At 47.2% G+C, this 21,920-nt stretch overlaps 1 protein-coding gene across 34 annotated transcripts in view; it reads right to left on the bottom strand.

The window, feature by feature from the left end:
* TSNARE1 (t-SNARE domain containing 1) overlaps nt 1-21,920 on the bottom strand; it is a 579,510-nt gene that overhangs the window by 264,847 nt on the left and 292,743 nt on the right. For 26 of the 34 annotated variants that reach the window (XM_084848631.1, XM_084848635.1, XM_084848636.1 and 23 more), the window contains one exon: nt 9,249-9,416. In XM_084848631.1, coding sequence (XP_084704757.1) covers nt 9,249-9,416 — 168 coding nt within the window. Of the gene's footprint in view, nt 1-9,248; nt 9,417-17,011; nt 17,078-21,920 lie in introns of all 34 variants that reach the window. The other 8 variants (XM_084848609.1, XM_084848610.1, XM_084848611.1 and 5 more) reach the window with 1 other exon arrangement.

Raw genomic sequence — 21,920 nt, 5'->3', positions numbered from 1 at the left:
CTATAATATGCCTTTCTTTAAAAATTTAGAAAGCGAGAAAAAAACAACAACACACGAAATGGTTGAATACGACTTCAAAAGGGGGCGGGAAGGAACATGCCCAGAGGTCAGTGTTTGTTTTTTAACATTGAAATAAGACTGTTTTTAAAAAAATCTAGAAGAGACAGAGCTGGAAGACAAAAATGACAAGGACACAGAATGGAGTAAGCAGAAGTGAGGGTCAACCTTAAAAAACAAACACAGCCTCCACAAGCGACATGAACAGTGGAATGGTGGGGAGGGGGGAGCGTAGCAGCAACTAGCAAAGAAAAACTATGTTTGTTTGAAAAAAATATTGATAGGAGAGATGACTATGAATAATACACAGAACAAACAAGTCGCAGGTAGAAAGAAATAGGAGAAGGCGGCTGCAACGGGTGCAAAGACACAGTCCCAAAGGGGCAGCACACACAAGGAGAGGGGGGAACGATCCCACTCCAACCTAGCTGTTTGTTTCCTTTTAAATATTGAGGAAAGCCTAATGGCGGTCGAGAATGAAGAAATAGGAGGAACTGCAAGGAATGCACGTGCACTGGCAGGAGCTCCCTTGCTGCCTTCTGAAATCCTCAAGTAGCCAGAATCAACACGCAGACGATAGGGCTTTTCCAAGGCTTTATTTCCATTCAACCCAGTGACGCTTACAAATGCTAATTGCCTGAGCCTAATGAGGGAAACTTAAGAAAGCTGCCTACCAGAAGTTTCTAGCCTTAGGGAAATCAGTTGGTCTCCATTTGGAGGGAAAAGGCGAGAAGCCTCTGAACTTAAGGGCTAGGAGGCGAAAGTCCACCTCTTTCCTGTGGAGCATCAGGGTGCAGCTGTTGATGTCACGCCAAGCGGGCTGAGCACCTCCTCCGGCGCCCTCCATCTCCCGCTTGTCCCTGCACCGGTGCCTCACATCCCGAAGCTCCAGTTGTCCCTCCCCCTGCCTTCCAGGGTCGCTACCACTCTCAGGAATGAGAGCAGGGAGGGGCTCTCCCTCTGGCAGCACCTCTGAACAGCGCGCAGGTTCCTCTCCCACGGTTTCTATCTCTTCCTCAGAATCAGAACTGCTTTGGGGCTCTATGGGCTCTGATCCAAGCCTGACATGCACACACACACACCAGATCATCTAACCATACGCCAGCCCGCTCCCAAAGACACAGCTAGCACAATAACCCAACACAGCCTTTTGCTGAAATCTATACCCCCTCCTCCACCACCCTCTCTGATTGGAGACTGCTGGTGTTGGTTCTGGCCGAGAGATCCTATTCGCCAAAGCACACTCCCTCCTCCTCCTGTGCTCATCTTCCCGCCTCCCCCCAGCTCCCATGTCTGCTCGCCTTCCCTCTCCCTCCTCCTCCTCCTCCTCCTCCTCTTGCCCCTCTTAGTGGGCTTTCAGAAGGTGATACATTTTGGAGACAGCCTGTCTGGCCTGCTCAGGCATTAAGCAGAGCTCCAAATATACAAGGAGGAGGAGCTTCATGGGGGAGGCACTTCACCTCGGGGCGCATCAGTTCTGCTCTGATCTGCTTCATACCATGAGTAGGCTGTTCCGAATCTGCCTGCTTTGCCTCATTATTCGGGCTTTGTAACGAAGCAGTGCACGGCATAGTGCAAATCATTTGGAGATTTTTAAAGTCGATTAATTATTTACCACCTAATCAATGAATGAATTTTGTTTCATATTGCCAAAAACTCCTTTCATTTTATCAAAATCTCTACATGGATACATGGATAGATAGCTTTTGAGATATTAAAGAAACTGTGCTGAGATATCATACAATTTAATGATCAGAAGTGTCAGGAGCATTATCCAGTCACCAGGAGAGGAAGGGATTGGATTTCAGAGTTGGGATTAGATTTCACAGGGGGCAGCATTAATGTAACTGAACAAACTAGTGATCAGGAGAAGCTGTTTCCAAAAGGCCACAAAAGGATATCTGCATAATGCATGCCCATAATATCCTTTAGAAACATCAACATGGGCATCTTATGCTCTGACCAGAAATAAAGAGAAGCTTGTGTAACTGAATAATCCATGCCTTCTTTACTTTGCTGGAGAACAAGAAGGGCTGGGATCATGCAGAAATCCATCAGAAATGCAGAGTCCCATCTTGAAGTATCCCTTTTGGAATAGCCATCATCCATTCAAAAGTAAGCATTTAACATCCCTTTGATTTTAATGGGAGAGTTAAGTTACCTGACTAAAATCTTTCCCACTGAAATCAGTGAGCCTTAAAGGTGCATCACTATGGATGGATCATACACAAAGCAAAATAGTCCACTATGGAACTGCGACCCAAAATGGCAAGTCAGGCATTGTCTTGCAATTTGCTCTGCCTGGTGTTCAGAGGTGATAAAAGACCAACAGCTCATATGAACACGGCAGTCCGTTTTATATTTCCATCCCATCTAGTCCTGTATAGGAATGGGTGAGCATTTTACTCTAGGCTGGTTTTGATAAAAATGTACTGAAATTCGTAAAGTTCTCCATATTTTGGACAAAAAGAACGTGAGATTATTATTTTTTTTTTAATGGAAGGTGGAGAAACCAAAATGACAGATTCATGGAGGAGAAGGCTCTCATGTGCAGAGTTTCTTTACCTTACCATTGTGTATCCACAACCAACCCCCATGTATGTCTGGAATTAGAGGAAAGGACTCCGCAAGTAGGATAAGATTATCAGTGGCTACCAGTCCAGATGGCTATATGCTACCTCCAGGACCAGAGGCAGTGAGCCTATGTGCATCAGTTGCTGGGGAACGTGCATGGGAGGGTGCTGTTGCACTCATGTCCTGCTTGTGGGTTTCTCACAGGGAGCTGCTTGGCCACTGTGTGAACAGAATGAGGGATTAGACAGACCTTTGCTCTGATCCAGCAGGGTGTCAGGAGCGCCCTAGTGGCCTCTTTCAGTCTACTCCAATAGCCAACTCAAGACACAGACCAAAGGATTCTTTTCAAGGCTTTAAAACTTTTACAACTTAATGACTCTTTCAGATGCTCATCACCAGCGACTAAGCAATGAACAGCAGAGAAGCCTATGCTCCGGGTTAGGCAGTTGGTCCTAGAGATGGGGGAGAATTTCTCCCCGAAACTTCGGGAGGCCGTGTGCCAACGTATTCGGCCCCCCGAAGTAGTTTCGGGGAGAAATTCTCTGCACCCCCCTGCACCCCCCCCGGGATGGGACTTACCTTTCACGAATGTCCCTCCCGGCGGCGGGTCCCGGCGGCGGTTCGGCAGGTCTTCTACAGGGGCAGGGGCAGCAGCTGGTCTTTCGACCGGCTGCCGCCGCTGCCATTCCAATAAAAGTAAAAAAAAAAAAAACGCCCCCGTGATAGGCTACGTGACAATTAACGTAGCCTATCACGGCTAGATTGGCAAAGTCAGCCGTGATAGGCTACGTAAATTGTCACGTAGCCTATCACGGGTGACTTAAAAAAAAAACCCGCGTACAGCTAATGGCGGGCCCATAGGGAGCCGCCATTCGCTATTTGCGTTGCCCTTATTTTCGCTGTAGTCTATGTAAAGATTTTTTTTTTACGTAAAGATTTTTTTTTTAACTTTTTATTTCGCGGCCGGGCGAGGCGAGGCGCCTCCTCCCCGGCCTGAATCTTGGCCGGGCGAGGCGGGAAGCCTCCCCCCCGGCCTGAATTTCGGCCGGGCGAGGAGGGAAGCCTCCCCCCCGGCCTGAACTTTGGGGGGAGCAGCGAAGCGCCTCCCCCCCACCGCGAAGCAAGCTGCGAGACCACGTAAGTGACTTTCGTTCACCCCTAGTTGGTTCCCATTTGAAGGAGAATCACGGGAAGACCCTGAACTTATGGGCTAGGGAGAGATCCTCCCTCTTTCCCTTAGGTCCTTGGGACATGACCGTTGCTTGTGCGCCAAATGGGCGCTACGCCTCCTTTCTGCGCCCTCCATCGCTCGTCTCTCCCTGCATCGGTGTCGAGTGTCCAGCAAGCCCCCCTCCAGCACTCTCTCACTGCCAGGGTCACTATCTATCCCAGGAATGCTGGCGGAGGAATCTCTGCCAGCTGCTGTGCCTGTGAGGGATGAGTACACTCCTCTCCCATGGATTGCTGTTCCTCCTCAGAATCAGAACTGCTCTGGGGTTTTATGGGCTCAGTTTCCACCCTGACACAGGGCTCATCTTATGTTCTTATTCATCCCTCCAGGCCCAGGGCTTTGAATACTTAGCTCTGAAGTCTGGGTTTGAATCCCTGTGTATTTAACCACATTAGCAGTGAATTAGGGTTGTCCTCCCCTCCCTCCACCCCACACACTTTTTTTCCTGAGAGGTCCTTCCTCTTTAACAGTTACATGGAAGGCAGGTACATCTTGGTCTTCTCCATGCTGGGAATAGGTGTACCTCTTGAATCTGGCCAGTGCAGATGGGTAAAAAAAATGTGAAGAATGTACCGAAATTCCAAAGTTCATAGTCGGGAGTGAAAGAACTCGTTTAAAAAAAAAAAATGTGGGAGAAAGTGGAACTGACAGATTCACTCTTCCCTAACCTAGTACTATCTACTTTGAAAGGCAACATCGTCCAAGATCTTTCCCAGCTGTGCTTACTGGGGCTGAATTTGAGACCTTCTGTGTATGCTCTGTCAATGAGACATCCCATTCCATAGTTCACCACTCTCAATCAGCTTTGGCTGATTTATTCATTTACACTTGGGCAATAGTCCCATTGGGTCACCCATGTGAACCTGCAAAGGACTGAGGAATCCACTGTTCCCTGCAAGTACACTTCTACACAATCCATGCAGTTCTAAGCACTGGAGATAAGCACCACCATAAACTTAGCTTCATTAGAGAACTATTGCCCCATATAATCCCCATCTACTAAATTCAGGCTCTTATTTACATTGAATCATGCCTAGTCCTCATCTCTGTTTCCACCTGGTGTCTCTTCCCTGCTGAAAACTGGCTGGCAACAGGCAGTTCTTTGAATGTTTATGTTCTTCTAGCAGCGTTGATAGCATCACATTTCTTGCTGCGCTAATAATATTCCCCAATCCACCTCAAAACAATTAGCGTAATCCAATTAGAGAGACCCAGGACTGTATTTCTTAATCCAATCTTGTGATTTATTGTGCAGTCCTACCACCGAGTTCATTCTTAGTTTAAACTCTGCATGGAAAGGGAGATGCAAAGCCATTTTATTTTCCTGTGCATTTCCTGGCTACCTGCAACACTGGAGCATGAGAAGGGAGGAAGAAATAGTTAGAGTATGTCTCAGGTACAAGGCATGATTCAGAAGAAGGAGAGAAAGAGTGGTGCGAGGAGAAGACAGAAAAGAGGTGCAAGGTGAAGACAGACATTTTTGCTCTATTTGGAGCAGAAAGTCCTGTGATGGACTTTCCAGCCTATGATGCTATTTGTAAAACATTAGAGTGGGACAGGCTACAGCTCACTATTAGAGGTTATGCTGCAAGTCAGGGGTGGGGGACCTCTTTAAGCCTGAGAGTCAAATTCAGTTTTGGAAAAGTTCTTGAGGGTCACATTCCAGCAGCAGATGGGGGCAGAGGGGGTGAGGCTAAAGGGAAAAAAGGGCCGGGGCCAAAATCCCCCCCCCCCAATATTGTAGCTTAATGCTCTTTCTGCCTTAGGAGAGGGATTTCAACTTTTTAGAATAGGGAGGATGTGCACAACACTTAGGAAACAATCAAATGATTGGTGAGGGGGGCAGGGGAAGAGGGCATCACCATCTAGGGGACTGTGGAAGGCTAGAAAATGTAAGTGCTTCATCCTCACTGGCGTTGATGGATGAGATTTTATTGAACACATTTGGGGATTTGCAGCTTGGAGCTTGTGCGTATTATATGCTGCAAGAGGAGGATTTAAAGTTCGGGGTGCTTTAAAAGGGGAATCCCTTCCCCCCTTTTATGGGCTATCTGGTGTTTTCTTGGTTGTGTGACCCTGTTACTTCCACGTGTGCACACACACAGTGCTAGAGTAGTGCTTGCTGCAATCCTACTTGTTTGTAAGACCTCAGAGCGCACAGCCCTTTATTATTTCAGGCAGAGAGAGGGTGTCCTCATTCTTTCTTCCAGAGCAAGAGATCCAGCTTGTCACTGGATGTTATTTCTGTAATTACATCATCCCTATACCTCCAAGTGATCAATTAACAATGTACTCTCAGCAGTTAAAAATAAAAGTCAAAAATCATAAAAAGGATCAAGAAAGCCCCTAAAGTCAAGCAAAATAAAACCAACCACATTACAAACTAGGTAAAAGCAGCATGAATGAACACAGCAAAGCTAAAACACTGAGGATCTTAAAATGATCTTAAAACACCTGGGGAAATAAAGACATCTTCCCCTGGTGCTCAAAGAATCACTGTGTAAATGCCAGGAAAGCCTCTCTGGGGTAAGCATTTCACAACTGGGCACTGAACAGCATGGGGGATAAAATAGGGTCCCGTGGAATTCCATAGTGTAACTGCCAAGAGGCAGAACAATAATCGCCCAGTACCACCTCCTACAATCAGCCATCCAAACAAGACTGGAACCACTACAATACAGTACCTCCAATTCGCAAGCGAGGCAATCGGTCCAGAAGGATACCATGGGCAATATCAAAAGCCATTGCGATGTCCAAGAGAATCAACAAGGCCATACTCTCCCTCTCCTAGCATAGGTCATCCCAGGGTGACCAAGGGGCTTTCTGTTCCAAAAACTGACATAAAATGCCATTGAAATGGATCTAGTAAACCAGTTTCATCCAAGAGTGAATGGTGCAGTCTAGCAAATACCCATTAGAACACTTTGCCCAGGAAGGGATGCTCTTAAGCAGCCTATTCATGTCTTCAGATCCAGTTTTGTTTGGTTTTCGAAAAGCAGCTGAATTACCACCTGTCAAGGAAAAGGATCCTGCCTCAGCCGGCCCCAACCTCCCTGCAAGGGAAGACCACTCAGGACCCAATCCTGGGACCCCCTTCCCAAAAACAGAACTGGCCAAACCCCGCCTTTCAGTCCCCCCAAATACCCAGTAGCCACCCTCTTAAGCCAAGAGGCACTGAAATTAGCACTGGGGTTATGCAGAGAGATCACACTCACCAACTAGAGGTTAGACAAAGGTTTATTAAGATCAATATAAAGGGGTAGAGGGAAAGGGAAGAATGGAAGTAGCAAGTTACACAGAGGGTACAAAGCTAAATCACTTAACTATATACAGAGAGCTCCATGAACGCACACCCAAGCCAAAGTAATAAATCTACCTGGCCTATCCTTACATACCTAAGCATGGATGTCCCTGGATAGCAACCAGCTGTCTGCAGGTCCAGGACCACCAGGATGAAGGGAGACCCCGTGTCTTGACCTCAGCCCACTTTTAAAGCCCAGCCCTGGCAACCCAGGGCAGATTTTGCTTCAGCCAGTCACTGGTTCAGTGCCTGGCTGGACCGCCCTGGACTCCGAGAGGCTGGAACTCCCCACCAACTCCAGCTGTTGGCACTTCCCAATCAGCAGGGACTGTGCCTGGCCTTGGGCAAAGGGACGAGGAGCCTCTAGATTACAGACAATTCCAGGTGGTTACCTCTGACGTGACAGCCTGACCCGATCTTATGGCGGAAAGCAGGCCGTTATCCTTGACGCCACCTCTTTTCAAAAGGGTAGGACTACTCAATCTCCCGAGGAGAACGTATAACCTCCTGGACCCAGGCTGACATCCCCTCCCTATTAGATGCGATGAACCACGACCGACAAGGGTTGAGTAAGCAGGTGGTCAGCCAAACCTGTCCAAGCACCGCGCCCAACCTCAGACCTCAAGGACTGAAACGTAACCAATAGTATTGGACCACACAGTGCTCTAGATAACTCCACTAATGGAACTGCCGCAATCCGGACCGTCAGTCATCTGGGATGTGCCTTTATCTAAGTCATGAGGGATAAGCTTAGCTTCAAAGTATCTTGAAAACTTGTCACAGCATGACAGTGAGGGTTCCTCCATCGCTGTCTCTGGGGCAGTTTATAATAGGCCTCTACCCATCCAGGAAAGATCCCCCTATATTCTTTCACGAAGAGTGTGTGGGTGTGCCCTTCTTAGTATATTTCAGAGCAAGAAGCCGAGCTCATCTCTAGGCTTTACGTTAAGCAACAGGAGAGGTCACAAGGCCAGTTCTCCTCTCATCCCTCCCCAGCTATGCCGGCTGGCTGGCTGGCTGAAGTTGGCCAGCCCCTATTTTCTGTTGCTGGCAGGCATGGCCTTCGGCAGGAAGGAGGTGCCCTGCCCTCTGCTGTACCAGGGAGAAGTGCTGGGGGAGCCCAACTCAAGTTGTGGGGTCTTGGTGGTTGGCAAGCGGGGGTCAGCAGCAGCCACCCGCTGAACAGGCAGCAGTGGGTCCAGGCAGCTCCCAGTCAGTGCTGCCTTTCAAATGCAGCCATCCCTGGAAGCCCTGAGCACCCCAAAGCCTCCAATGCTGCAGACACACAGCCACAAACTGCAGTGAAAATGCAGGAGCAACTCCTGAGAATTTCTTTCTACATCCCTCCCAAAAGCACCGTGACTGGATGTAAGAAGGAGAGCTCTGGTGAAGTTATTCCCTAGTTGTTAGCTAGAGCTGTCAGTCACAAAACTGTACCTCTGCCCTTCTCTCTACCCTGGCATTTTCTTTATATAAGACTGGGGATAAATGTATCAATGGACAGTATCCAATGATGTGTTTCCACAAAGTCAAATAGTGCAAGTGGAGCTCCACTGAACCTTTCCATTAGCAAGCAGTTGCCCATTACATTTGTGCAATGGGTTGTGCAAGCAGTTGTATAACCAACTGCAGAAGGGGTTGTGCAAGCCCTTGCACAACAGATTGCACACTGGATTGTACAGTGGGTTTCACAAGAGTTATGCACAACTGGCTGTGCAACGATGCTTGCGCAAAAGTAACTTTAGATGGATTCTCCTCTTGCACGTAGCTTGGAACCAAGTTTCCACTAGCACAATATCATTTGCACAAATTAAATGACAAGTTGGATACTGCCCATGGTTTATAGATACAGAGTTTGAATGTTCACTGGCCTCCAAATTGCTCCCAAAAATTTTGGAGGAACTGGCTTTGTTTCAGAGGACCCTTGTTTCACTCCAGACAGATCTCAAAACTTTCCAGAGCAGTCCACTCTAGCTGTGAGTTCGGGATTCATCTGGTGCAAATGCACACCTCCTCCTCATAATATCAGGGCTGAGACAATTAGTGCTTAGAGGCTTCTGCTTTCCTGCAAGGGCTGTTACTGACCTCAATCTGTTGGATGGCTTCTTCCCGCTGACGGATGGCCTCCAGGTCCTCCTCTGTGATTTCAGAGAGCAGGGCATGTTCCTGATTTTGCTCCATCCACACACTATCTCCGCCATTGAAGATCTTCTCATCATCAGCAAGGTCAGCAAAAGGGGTCCTAGGACTTTGCTGAGATAGAGGAATAAAACAGGCTTTAGAGCCACAGAACTCAAATTTCTAAGGCAGATTACCCCAAAAGAGGAATTAGCAGGAGAGAAAACATTAGACAGTGAAGGCTCAACAGCATTGAAGCAAAAAACAACGCTGCCCAGATGTGTGTCCGACTGTGTGTCCACATGTACAAGCATGTTTGTCTACATGTCCTTAGAGAAACTGGTAGCATACCAGAGATAGGTTCTAATGGGCATTAGCAAAGTTGTGGATGTGAAATTGGCACAGGTTGCAGGAATAAGAACCAGTGAGGTTTAGTGGTTAGAGTTTTGGACTTGGACTTGGGAAATAGAGGTTCTAGTCCCCACTCAGCCATGAAGCTCACTGGGTGACCTAACCTACCTCACAGGGTTATTGTGAGAAGAAAATGGACAGGAGCAGGCCCAAGCAAACCCCTTGGGTTCCTTGTAAGAGGAAAACAGGCAGGATATAATGGTAATAATCAATCAATACATACATACATACATACAAATAAAAATAATAAAAGTAAAGGCTCAGATTATCTAGTGGAAGCCACTGTCTGCATACATCAGCCCCTGTTCCCATACATTCTGCTGTATTGCTGTAGTCCACCTGCTCCCACTTACCTGATAGGTCACAAAGTAGGGACGTACGGGACTTTTGTTTAAACATCAAAACTTGCCCCCAAACGCGAGCACATTTTTTGGGCCATGCTTGCATATTCCCGAGCTTGTGATTGTGTTTGCAAAACGCGCTCACTAGGAAAATGAGGACTTAGGAAAAAATGCATGTTCATGCTTTAGTCAATGGAGAAAAGTACGCATTTGAGTGCACACTTTAAAAAATGTGCACTCATTTTTTGACACTTTTCCCATTTGGATGACAAACAAAAAGCTTGAATTTGGGAATGAGGCAGACTGAGCTTCGAGGTGGAACTTGGAGAACCTCAATGAGACCGGGCCTCGCTGATTCTCCCATCCCTAGTTCAAAATGGTCCTAATTCAGATTGTACCAGGTAGATTGGAGAAAAGACAGCATCAACTTTGCATATCATAAAAGCTACCAAAAAGAAAAAAAGAAAAGGAAAGGAAAGGAAAGGAAAGAAAGAAAAGTGAGAGCACCAGCCCTTACAGCATTTTCAGAGTGTTCCAAGCAGATCATATATCCCTGGTCGCCTTGGTGGATGATATGGCCTTGGTCGCCTTGGTGGATGATATGAGGAGGGCTCTGGATAGGGGTGAATGCTCCTTCCTTGTTCTCCTCGACCTCTCAGAGGCTTTTGATACCGTTGACCACGGTATCCTCCTGGACCGCCTGGAGGGGTTGGGCATTGGAGACACTGTATTGCGGTGGTTCCGGTCCTTCCTCTCCGGCAGGTACCAGAGGGTAGCACTGGGAGAGGAGGTTTCGGACCCGTGGCCACTTACTTGTGGGGTGCCACAGGGTTCCATCCTCTCCCCGATGCTATTTAACATCTATGTGAAGCCACTGGGGGCGATCATCAGGAGGTTTGGGGTGCAGTGTCATCAATATGTGGATGACACGCAGCTCTACCTCTCATTCAAATCTTCACCAAGGTTGGCCGTAGAATCCCTGTCCAAATGTCTGGAGACAGTGAGTGGCTGGATGGGGAGGAATAAGCTGAAGCTCAACCCTGACAAGACCGAGGTACTTTTGGTGGGAGACAAGAGGAGGCTGGGGGATGTTGACCTGGTGTTGAATGGGTACGGCTACCCTTGAAAGACCAGGTCCGCAGCCTGGGGGTCATTTTGGACTCCCAGCTGTCCATGGAGGCTCAGGTGTCAGCTGTGAGCCGGACAGCGCTGTATCAACTCCATCTGATACGGCGGCTGCGCCCCTTCTTTCCCGACCATCTGCTCCCAGCGGTAGTACATGCCCTGGTCTCCTCTCGTTTAGACTACTGTAATGCGCTCTACGTGGGGTTACCCTTGAAGACGGTTCGGAAGCTGCAGCTGGTACAGAATGCGGCGGCTCGCCTGATTAAAGGCAGCCGCCGGCGAGATCACATCACTCCAGTGCTGAAGGAGTTGCACTGGTTACCAGTTGTTTTCCGGGCCAAATTCAAGGTGTTGGTTTTGACCTTTAAAACCCTATATGGTTCCAGCCCAGCCTATCTTAAGGAGCGCCTCCAGCAACACCAGACGGGCCGCTTAACAAGATCAGCCTCAGATGGCCTTCTCTCTGTCCCATCAGCCAGGACAGCTAGACTGGTGGGGACGAGGAAGAGGGCCTTCTCTGTGGTGGCCCCCACTCTGTGGAACTCCCTCCCTAGGGAACTCCGTCATGCCCCCTCTTTAATGAGCTTCCGTCCTGCATTAAAAACGTGGTTGTTCAGGCAGGCATTTGGGGTGGATTAGGGTATTTAAAAAAAAAAAATATGGTAAAATTTTATTGTTTTAAATTGTTTTATGGGGGTTGTACATCGCCCAGAGTGGCTGGGTGACCAGTCAGATGGGCGATTAATAAATTTAATAAATAAATAAATACATACATACATACATACATAAAATATATAAGGATGGCGTGGACATCTGAGTGGGTCTGGGAGTCTGTTGGGCTCCCCGCAGCCCGTGCCCCCGGACCACACTCTCTGAGCCTCTGGCCTTGCTTGCCCCCGCTTGCACCCTCCCAGACATTCCCTGCACTCACCTGGACCTGTCCATGAGCGCTCGCCATTTTGCCGAGCTTGTTTTTACAGAAGAAAGGAGGTTATTCAAAATGTGCATATTTAAATATGCCCAAATTTAGGCTGGGAAAGGCTGATGTATGCAATATTAGAGGCATAAATGACCCATTTACGCCTCTAATATTGCGTATATCAAACTTTCCCAGCCCAAATTTTTAATGACCTTCTTTCCCCCCCTAAAAATAAGCTTGGCAGAGTGGCAAGAACTCGCAGACAGGATCCAGGGTGAGTGCAGGTGGCTGGGCGAGTCCAGGCGGGACTCGAGCAGGGGCAGTGCTTTAGCGGGTGCCCGCCGATATCAGACGGGGATGGATTCATCCATCCATACTCAGATATGCTATCTCAGCCATCCTTAAAACAGATGCCAATGAATGCCTCCAAGCACAGGCTTTGGTAAGAGCTTTAGGATGCTCATAAAAGCCTGCCCCAAAGGAGCCTCAACATCCTTCTCTATCTCGGAATGAGTTCCTCAGGGCTCATCAGTTTGGCAGGCAAGTGGGGAGAGGCATTCTGCCCCCCCCCCAACTCAGACACTAACACTTCCTTTTTCCTGCAAGGAAAGAGGCTCTCTGGGATATTGCAGATGGGGAATGGGGCTAAGGCAACAGCGGCTTGCCTAGGGCAACTTAGAGAGTCCATGGCTCAGGTGAGATTCAAACCGGAGAACTCATAACTCACTCACTGTCATGTTCCCCAGCCTTGACCTGTCCTCTGGCTCCAAAGAGGACTCAGAAGCAAAGGAGACTCCCTCCATTAATCCAATCCCTGCTAGGCCAGGGCTTCCCAGACCAGAGGAGGTGCCTCTACCTGACTCCTCTGGTGCAGAAGACAATCCTCCATTACGGGCTTCACCACTCCCACCCCATAGGAGCCAGCAGCTACAAATCAGGCAGTAGCCCTTTAAGAAACAACCTACTTCTCTGAGGGGGTGGAGTTAACTGGAGGTATTGAGCTGCTGGTCTTCATAAGGCTTCTGAAAGCCTCTGACTGTTGCCGAATCAACAGCTCCTGTTGCTTGAATCTCACCCAACTTGGAGCTGGGCAACATCCCGGAAGACCCTGCCTGGTCTAACTTGCCTGGCTATTCAGCACCCTTAAACCAGACTGGCCCTGCCTGGACTTGATGCAACCTAAGTTGCCAGGTCCTTGACTGTACGTACCTTGCTGGTTTTAGCCCCTCAGGGTGCCTTGAACCAAGCTGGACAGGACACTTGCTACCACTACATCAGGAACCACTCCATACCCTGCATTATTAAATGTGCCTTGTGTGATGTTCTACACCAGTGTTCTCCCACCTGGAGCCCCCTGGACATGTTGGTCTCCAACTCCTAGCACTCATAGCCAGCACAAGTACTGCAGGTGGACTGCATCAGGTTGGGGAAAGGTGTTCTATACGTTCAGAAAACAGAAGTGTCAACTGGAAATTAAGCTCACACATATGTGAAAGATGGCCAACAATTTAGCACAGCTTACATATTCAAATGGTGGGAAATTGAATTACTCTTTAAAGGGTCAGACTATGAAATTAAAACTGGCATGCTAATATAATTCCATATTGGGTTGGATCCAGACTTGGTCATGTGTGAAGTAGACCCATTGAAATCAATGGGACAAGTTAGTTGTGGCTAAATTAAGCATTGAGAAATGTATGTGTTGTTGTTGTTCAGTCGTGTCCGACTCTTCGTGACCCCATAGACCATAGCACGCCAGGCCTTCCTGTCCTGCGCTCTCTCCCGGAGTGTGCTCAAGTTCATATTCATTGCATCGGTGATGCTATCTAGCCATCTCATCCTCTGCTGTCCTCTTCTCCTTTTGCCTTCAGTCTTTCCCAGCATCAGGGTCTTTTCCAGAGAGTTTTCTCTTCGCATTAGGTGGCCAAAATATTGGAGCTTCAGCTTCAGTATCTGTCCTTCCAATGAGCAGTCAGGGTTGATTTCCTTTAGGATGGACTGATTTGACCTCCTTGCCATCCGGGGGACTCGTAAGAGTCTTCTCCAGCACCACAGTTCGAAAGCATCAATTCTTCGGCGCTCAGCCTTCCTTATAGTCCAGCTCTCACAGCCATTTTAAACTTTCTGTTTTGCTTATCATGTAAAATGGAATGATACATAATTATTATGTATGTTTCAAGACTGATACATCCCCCATGTTTTAGTGGATTGTTATGTCAATTTTCTGTCACCTAGGTGCCACAGTTCTTTAAGGGATAGGGTTATCTATTGATGGAGCAAATGAATATCCAAACTGATTACATGAACAGGTCATCGCAGCTGTACTCCATAGGAATTTTAAATTCACCCACAACCTTGAATCATGGAGGAAAAAAGAAGACATGGAACAATAGAACAGAACAAAGAAAGGGGGAAAGGAATTCAAAATTAATGTATTTTAAACTGAAAACTTTTTTAAATGTGGTTTTACTGTAATATTCATCTGACAATTGTGTGTATATATAATATTTTTGTATGTTGGTACCCACCTTGAATATTTTTCATCAGAAAAAAATGGAGAGAACTGTTGAAATAAATAACATGGTGCGTGCGTGTGTTGTTCTGAATGTACAAGTGGGATGAGTAGCAGGATGTGTGCTGCAACAGGAAATCATGAAATGCTCTTAACGAACTGGCAAATATTATCAAAGCATGACCGTGCTTTGATAGAGCTTCCACTCATTCCACAGAGGGGATGTTTCCGCCGGATGATGTCCTAGGTTTTCAGTCAAATACTGTAACAATTGTATGGTCCCATTTTCAAAGCACCAAGGCACTAAAGAGCAGTGTTTTGTTTGGCCCTGGGGGGTTACGGGCAGGGGGAGGGGATTGCAGATTTCTGAAGTAGAACCATAAAATATTCAGGGTATATTCTCACCCTGAGCTCTTAGGGCAAGGGTGATGCAGAGGCAGAGATATGCTACACTGTGGCTTTGGACCATCAGAGAGAGAGGGAGATTGTAAGAAAAGGACCATCAGAGCCAGTGTGGTGTAGTGGCTAGAGTGTTGGACTGGGAGTCGGGCGATCCGGGTTCTAGTCCCCACTCAGACATGGAAGCTCATTGGGTGACTTTGGGCCCGTCACAGACTCTCAGCCCAACCTACCTCACAGGGTTGTCGTTCTGAGGCTAAAATGGAGAGGAGGAGGATAATGTATGCCGCCTCGGGTTCCTTAAGGAGGAAAAAAGGCGGGATATAAATGTAATAAATAAATAAGATACATTTCTCCCAAGCTTGCAAAACTGTAAGTGACAACCTTTGTACAGTGGTCTAATCTGTGGGGTTATTGAACTTATTAAAAGCTGTATTGTATTTTCCAACGTACAACAACTTCCATGAAAGCCCTCATGGTGCGGGTATGTACAAGAACATCATGTCCATTTGTTAAACATCAGAATTTGCGTCCTGCCTTCACTCTAGGAGACTTCTGGGTCAGAAAAGAAAGAAGCATGACTTTTGATGCTTTCTTCTCTCCAAGATCCTCAACTTGTCCAAGTATGAATGGCGTAACAAAATTGGATGGAGGCGGCAGGGGGCTCAGCTCAGCCCTAATTAAGGGGGTGGGTGGGCTTGGTTACAGCCTGTTATGAATCTGGGCAGGGGCGAGCGTTTCCATACTGTTTCCCCTTCTTTACAAGGGTCCCCCCTTAAAATAATTACAAGAGGTTGCCACAGTCATTTACACCTCAAGACACACCCCAGCCTGTCCTGCTACACGGGGAGTTTCTAAGCCTTTTTGCAAAGTTCCCTATTGCCAGACCATGTTGGGGGTGGGGGTGGGGGACTTATAGGAGTACATCGCTGCCACTATGCACTCTGCATATTTTCAAACAAAGACAGATGCACAAGGGGACTGTAAGTCTACAGTGGTCTCCTGCTGACAGAAAACGAATGCCATTAATGCTGCCCCTAGAACATCTCACCATGCCAGGAAGTGGGGAGCATGAAACAAAATAAAAGCCAGAGTTTCTTTGCATCTGTCTTTAGCAATACACACCCAGCTATCTCACAATAGCTGGGAGCTCACAATATTCTCTTCACAGCTTTGCATATCACAGCTCCTCCCAAACAGCTCTCCCAAACTGTTGCAGAAATTCTGTGGGCCTTAAGCTAATATGTGAGCCTTAAGCAAATACAGATAGGGCTCAAAAAGACCTAGGGATGCAAATCAGCTATCAGTTGTCCATCTGAGCCCCCCAAAAAGAATTGGCAGGTTTTATGGTTGCAAAGCCCAGTCCACAGCATAAAGTATACAAGGTAAACAATGTGCAGTCCTTACTCTATCTCATTTTTAATTTTGTAAGACTTTGACCTGAATAACTGCTAAGCTTCACCTTACTGTGAAAGAACAGAAAGATCCGCTTGGTTTCATTAGACTGGATAATCCCTCTCCAACCTGAAAGCAACGAACTTTGCCATCACCTAGAGATTCAAACCTGCAACACGCTGAACAGAAGCCCAAAGCAATTACGGGCGGAGCGGGCCCAAGGCAGCAGCAGGACATGTGTCTTGGGACTCCGGACACTTTTCAAGATGCGATACGGAATGTGATTACTGTTTTGCATTATCTTTCATGCAGCAAAGAGAAATGAGGGTTAGTAATCTGACTTCTTTACATACAAGCTGTAGGATAACAGACTATTGCTCCTGCTGGAGCTTTTCCAGCTGCAGTGTGGCCCATTTTGTTGGGTCCAGGAAGAGGAGGAGGAGGAGGCACACACAGAGAGACAGGGTGGCCACATATGAATCACCAAAACAAGAGGAAATGCATCCTCCAAAAACGAACACAAAAGGGGGCACTGTTTTGCATGAAATTGGCATATGCTAAGTTATATGCATAGCTACAAATTGAGAAATAATGACTATGATTTAAATAGAAATTCAGTATGGCTCACCATAGCGTCACATAGACTGTGACCCAGTGCTCTATGTGCCTGCCTGTTCAATCGGCTGCCCAAGTGCTGTTGATGGGCAACAAAACGTAAGGTTTGAAATTGAACAAGACAGCCCTTCCAAAAGCCAACAGTCCTCTGGCGGAAGACCTTGAAATAGAGGACTGTCCTCTATAAAAGAGGGCCCCTGGTGGCCCTGACTGACACCAAGTGGAGTGCTCCTCCATTCTCTTCCACTTGGACAAACTGTCCGGCAAGGGCTGCAGTTGTGGCAAGGGAAAGTTTAGTGGTGTACACAAGGAGCAAAATATTCTGCTCACTGCTCAGAGTTCGGGGCAGTAGCATGACACCTAAATGTCCTTGACAAACAAGTCCCGGTGGGGCATAAATACTTGAGAGAGCATCTTCTCCCTTATGAACCTGCCCAGTCACTGAGGTCATCAAAGGGCATGCTCCTGGTGGTTCCGCATGGACCTATGGCCCAACTAGAGTTCACCTGGAGAAGAGCTTTTGTGTGGCGGCCCCCCTTCTATGGAACTCCCTACCTCTGGAGGTCAGGTTGGTGCCACCTCTGTGTTGCTTCCAGCATCTCCTGACAGCATCTTTATTTCAGGAAGCCTTCCTTGACTCACCAGCCATGGTTTTTACTGGTATCTGTGTTTTTTTTTAATAACAAATCTTGAATATGGTGTTCTATTACTTTATCTTTATATCTTTTATTGTTCACCACTCTGGAATCTGTTTGAGATGTGGAACAGTATATCAGTGTTGTAAATAAATAAAATAAAAAACATTTACATATATATTCACTAATCTGTGTCATATCATACACATTGGACAGGATCCAAACAGCCTCTTGCATGACCAGAAATGCAGCCAATGTTGTGTGATCACCCCCTGCCCCCAACCCCTACAGGCACAGCTCATACTTCTCGTGTAAGATTCCTTGTTATCAGATGATTGACTGGAAACCCACAGAACTACCACCCATCACCATAATCATCTTGGATTTCATGAAAGGGACAGGAGATCTGACTAACTGACTGAGGTAAAAGTAGAAATAAACGATGCACATCTAAGATATTTGATGTCTGAAGGATGTAATACCCCCCATTGTAACTATGGCATCAACTTAAAATGGCTATTCAGCATTTAAAATAAAATTAAAATAAAATCCTCCAGGAGAATGTGTGTGGGAGGAAAAAGTACAAGAGTAAGGTATCCAAGAACTGAGAGACCCCCAGAGGAATTAACGCTGGAGTACATTACAGGAACCAGGTAACATCCCTGTATAAATGTTGTTGTTGTTGTTCAGTCGTTAAGTCGTGTCTGACTCTCCGTGACCCCATAGCACGCCAGGCCTTCTTGTCCTCCACTCTCTCCCGGAGTGTACCCCTGCACTATAAACAAATCCTGAACAAAATTTTATATTTTTGCATATTGAATTTTGTAACTGATAAATTCCTTGAGAAATGGTACTGGGCTAAAAGTTGGGCCATAGTTACTACAAGGGCAAATGTTCAAAGATATTTGAACTCTCAGACCAAATTGGTAAGGTGCAAGATCAACTACACCACTTTAAAAAAGAAGAAAAAAGTTTGCTGCTGGCATCAACTGTGCTTCATGGTGGTGATGGTAGTTGCAATTCTCTTGGTGGCAGCTGGCTGGAAGCCACCACTGGCTTTTCCCAGAATGCTCCCTCTGTACAAGGCTTGTGTCAGGAGCTCCCTGGCGGCCTTTTTCAGTAGACTCCAATAGCCAACTCAAGACACAAACGAAAGGACTCTTTTCAAAGCTTTAATCCTTTTACAACTTAATGACTCTTTCAGATGCTAATCACCAGCGAATAAAGCAAGGAACAGCAGAGTGGCCTAAGCTTCAAGTAGGCAGTTGATCCCCATTTGAAAGAGAGTCACTTGAAGACCCAGAACTTATGGGCTAGGGAGAGATCCTCCCTCTTTCCCTTGGGGCCATGGGAGGCAGCCGTTGCTTGCGTGCCAAACGGGTGCTACGCCTCCTTTCCGCACCCTCCATCGCTCGTCACTCCCTGCATCTGCGTTGAGCGTCTAGCAAGCCCCCCTCCCACACTCTCTCACTGCCAGGGTCACTATCTATCCCAGGAATGCCAGCAGGAGGAATCTCTGCCAGCTGCTGTGCCTGTGAGGGATGAGCTGGCTCCTCTCCCACGAATTGCTGTTCCTCCTCAGAATCAGATATGCTCTGGGGCTCTATGGGCTCAGTTTCCACCCTGACAGCTTGGCAGTGGGAGAAAATGGCACCTGCCACCTGGTGGCTATTAAGAGAAGCACTTTTTACCCAGAGACCAATTTGCTTTTACTACAAAATCCAAGCCCAAAGCGCTGCAAAATCACAAAAATTACCCTCCATATTATCACCTGCAAATGAGGCAGAAAATTTTGGGGAAGGGTTGTAGTTCATCTCTATAAAAAGACCCCCAAATTATGCTATTGATTTTTTTTTCACTTAATGCAGGGGAGATTTGGCCCCAGTGTCAGATTAGTAAAGCCCTTTTATAAAAAAGGTACAGAAAGGTTTAAAAGGCCCTGCAGCTATTTATTAGTTTCAGGTTACAAGGACCTGAGAAGATAGCAGAAAGTATATTGCATCTCCGTGTACTGCTAAAAGCCATAGTGGATATATCCTAGAATTGCAAGGCATTGGGACCCCCCCCCAAAAAAAAATCAAACACAGACTGAACAGCTGATTCAACCCTCCTCTCTCTCTCTCTCTCTCTCTCTCTCTATATATATATATATATATATATATATATTTGTCCTCTTCCTTTTCTCAAGACTTTATTACTCCTCCAAGCTGCCTCCCACTTCTGCTTGTTAACTCCACAGCTGAGATCTTGACCTCCACATTTTGTTTCCCTTCCAGCATGGCTCCAGTCCATAGCGTTGACCTCTTTGTGCTTGAAGCTGGGACAAATTCATTAAGTGCCCAATATGAGACAAGTGGAGAGGGAACAAGATGTTGGGGGTGGGGGTGGCACGGCGGGAGGGCCACAGATCTTAAGGGTATTTTATAACTATCACTCTCTTTTATAACAAAGTTGGGTCACATCTCCAGGTCATTCGAAAGCTAGAAGGATATGTTCAAGCCTGTCTTATACCAGGTCACTCCAAGAATAATTGGTCCTGGTTGAGGCTAATTTCACTGCAGTGAACACTGAAAGCAAAGAAATCATGGGCAATATGGCAGCGCCAGGGAACGAGATCCTATAGAAGCCTTCTTCAACTGGGTGGCTCCCAGAAGCTTTGGGCTACAAATCCCATCATCCTTGACAACTGGCCACTGTGACTGGGGCTAATGGGAGTTGTAGTCCAGACACCTGGACTACGGCAGGGCGCTTGAGAGAGCAGTGGCAGAATAGTTGCTACACACTGATGGAGGGAAACTGAATTTAATACCATCCTTCATTCTTGAATGCAGCTGCCACAACAAATCAGATTTCCCCCCAAGTGATTATCAGGAGCCAAGGCCTTGGACACATAGGAAGCCCCCTTCTACCGAGTCCGGCCCTTGGTCCATCTAGCCCAGGACTGTTGCCACTGATGTGCAGCGGCTCTCCAGGGTTTCAGGTAGGAGTTTTTCCGGTTGCCAAGGGTTAAACTTGGGACCTTCTCCCTACCTCTGAGCTATGGCCCCTCCCTGACCTACAGCACAGGCAACTGCTCTGACCAGAAAGACCTGCGCCTTGCTTGCTCTCAAAGCCCACCCAACTCTCATGCAACCTGGGAGCTTTGAACATTCCAAAGCACGACTTTGGCACAAAGTAGTTTTCATTCTTTCCTTTTCTTCTTTTGTTGTGTGTTTCCCTCTGTGTTATTCAGATGCTTTGCCTAAGCTGGAATCCTTGGCTTGTATCCAATGTTAGTCGACCACAAGTCACATTCATTTCAATGGGTCTACTCTAAGTAGGTCTAACATGGGATACAACCCTTTAAGGGTGCAATCCTATGGGCTGTGTCCTCATCCCTCCGAAGCCCCTGAACTTGGCGGCTTCAGAGATTCCTGTGCCCTCCTGGGCTGAAGCCGGTAGGGCAGGAGGAGTGGCAGAGGCAATCTTCACTTCCCCAACTTCCAATTTCCTGTATTTTCACTAGACTGTCTTATCAGCCCATCTAGCAAGGGCACTTCAGAGGGGGAGAGAAGGAGGCTAGAAGAGGCCTGGAATGATTCGTATCCTGGCCTCTCTGGTTTCCTCCCCTGCCCACCCACCAGAACACCCCCTTTCCTCCTCAGTTGCTCTACCGACCTTGGAGAGCAGCTGCTGCAGTTCTTTCCACACCAGTTGTGAGGCGGAGGGGTCTGAAGTCAGATCTCCAGCTCCGCCTTCTGAGGAAAAAGTGCTGTTTCCAACCTCGAAGGGGTCACCCAAGCCATCCTATGGTCCCTGGGATGCTTGCACAAGGACCATAAGATGGCTCTATGATTTTTTTGCCATCATTCTGCTTTGGGCAGAATTCAGTTATAACTTTACCAATGCTGGAAGAGATTTGCCTTTTCCTGATGCAGAAGTTATAGCTTAACAGCAGAGCACACGTTTTGCGTGTAAAAGGTCCCAGGTTCAATCTGTGATAATTCCAGTTAAAAGAATCAGGTAGCAGCTGATTGGGGGCGGGGGGGATTTCTCTGCCTGAGATTCTGAACAGCAGCTGCCTATCAGACTATAAAATACTAGACTAAGGGCACAATCCTATGAAAGTTTAGACAGAGAAAAGGCCTACAACTCCCAGTACACCTAACATGCATAGGATTGCGCCCTAAGAGAGCAGAGTCTGGGGAACATAGGATTGATCAGTTTCCTGGCTCCGAGGTCCGACCCTGGAGAGAGAACCACGCCAGCTACCTCTCCATGCTTGGTAAATGGAGCACGGAGACAAGG

The sequence above is a fragment of the Heloderma suspectum genome, chromosome 4, assembly GCF_057233095.1.
Source record: "Heloderma suspectum isolate Gila_16-S chromosome 4, 16-S_ref, whole genome shotgun sequence".
Classification (NCBI taxonomy): Eukaryota; Metazoa; Chordata; class Lepidosauria; order Squamata; family Helodermatidae; genus Heloderma; species Heloderma suspectum.
The sequence above is the reverse complement of the archived record's forward strand: the minus strand, read 5'-3'. Positions and strand labels throughout refer to the sequence as shown.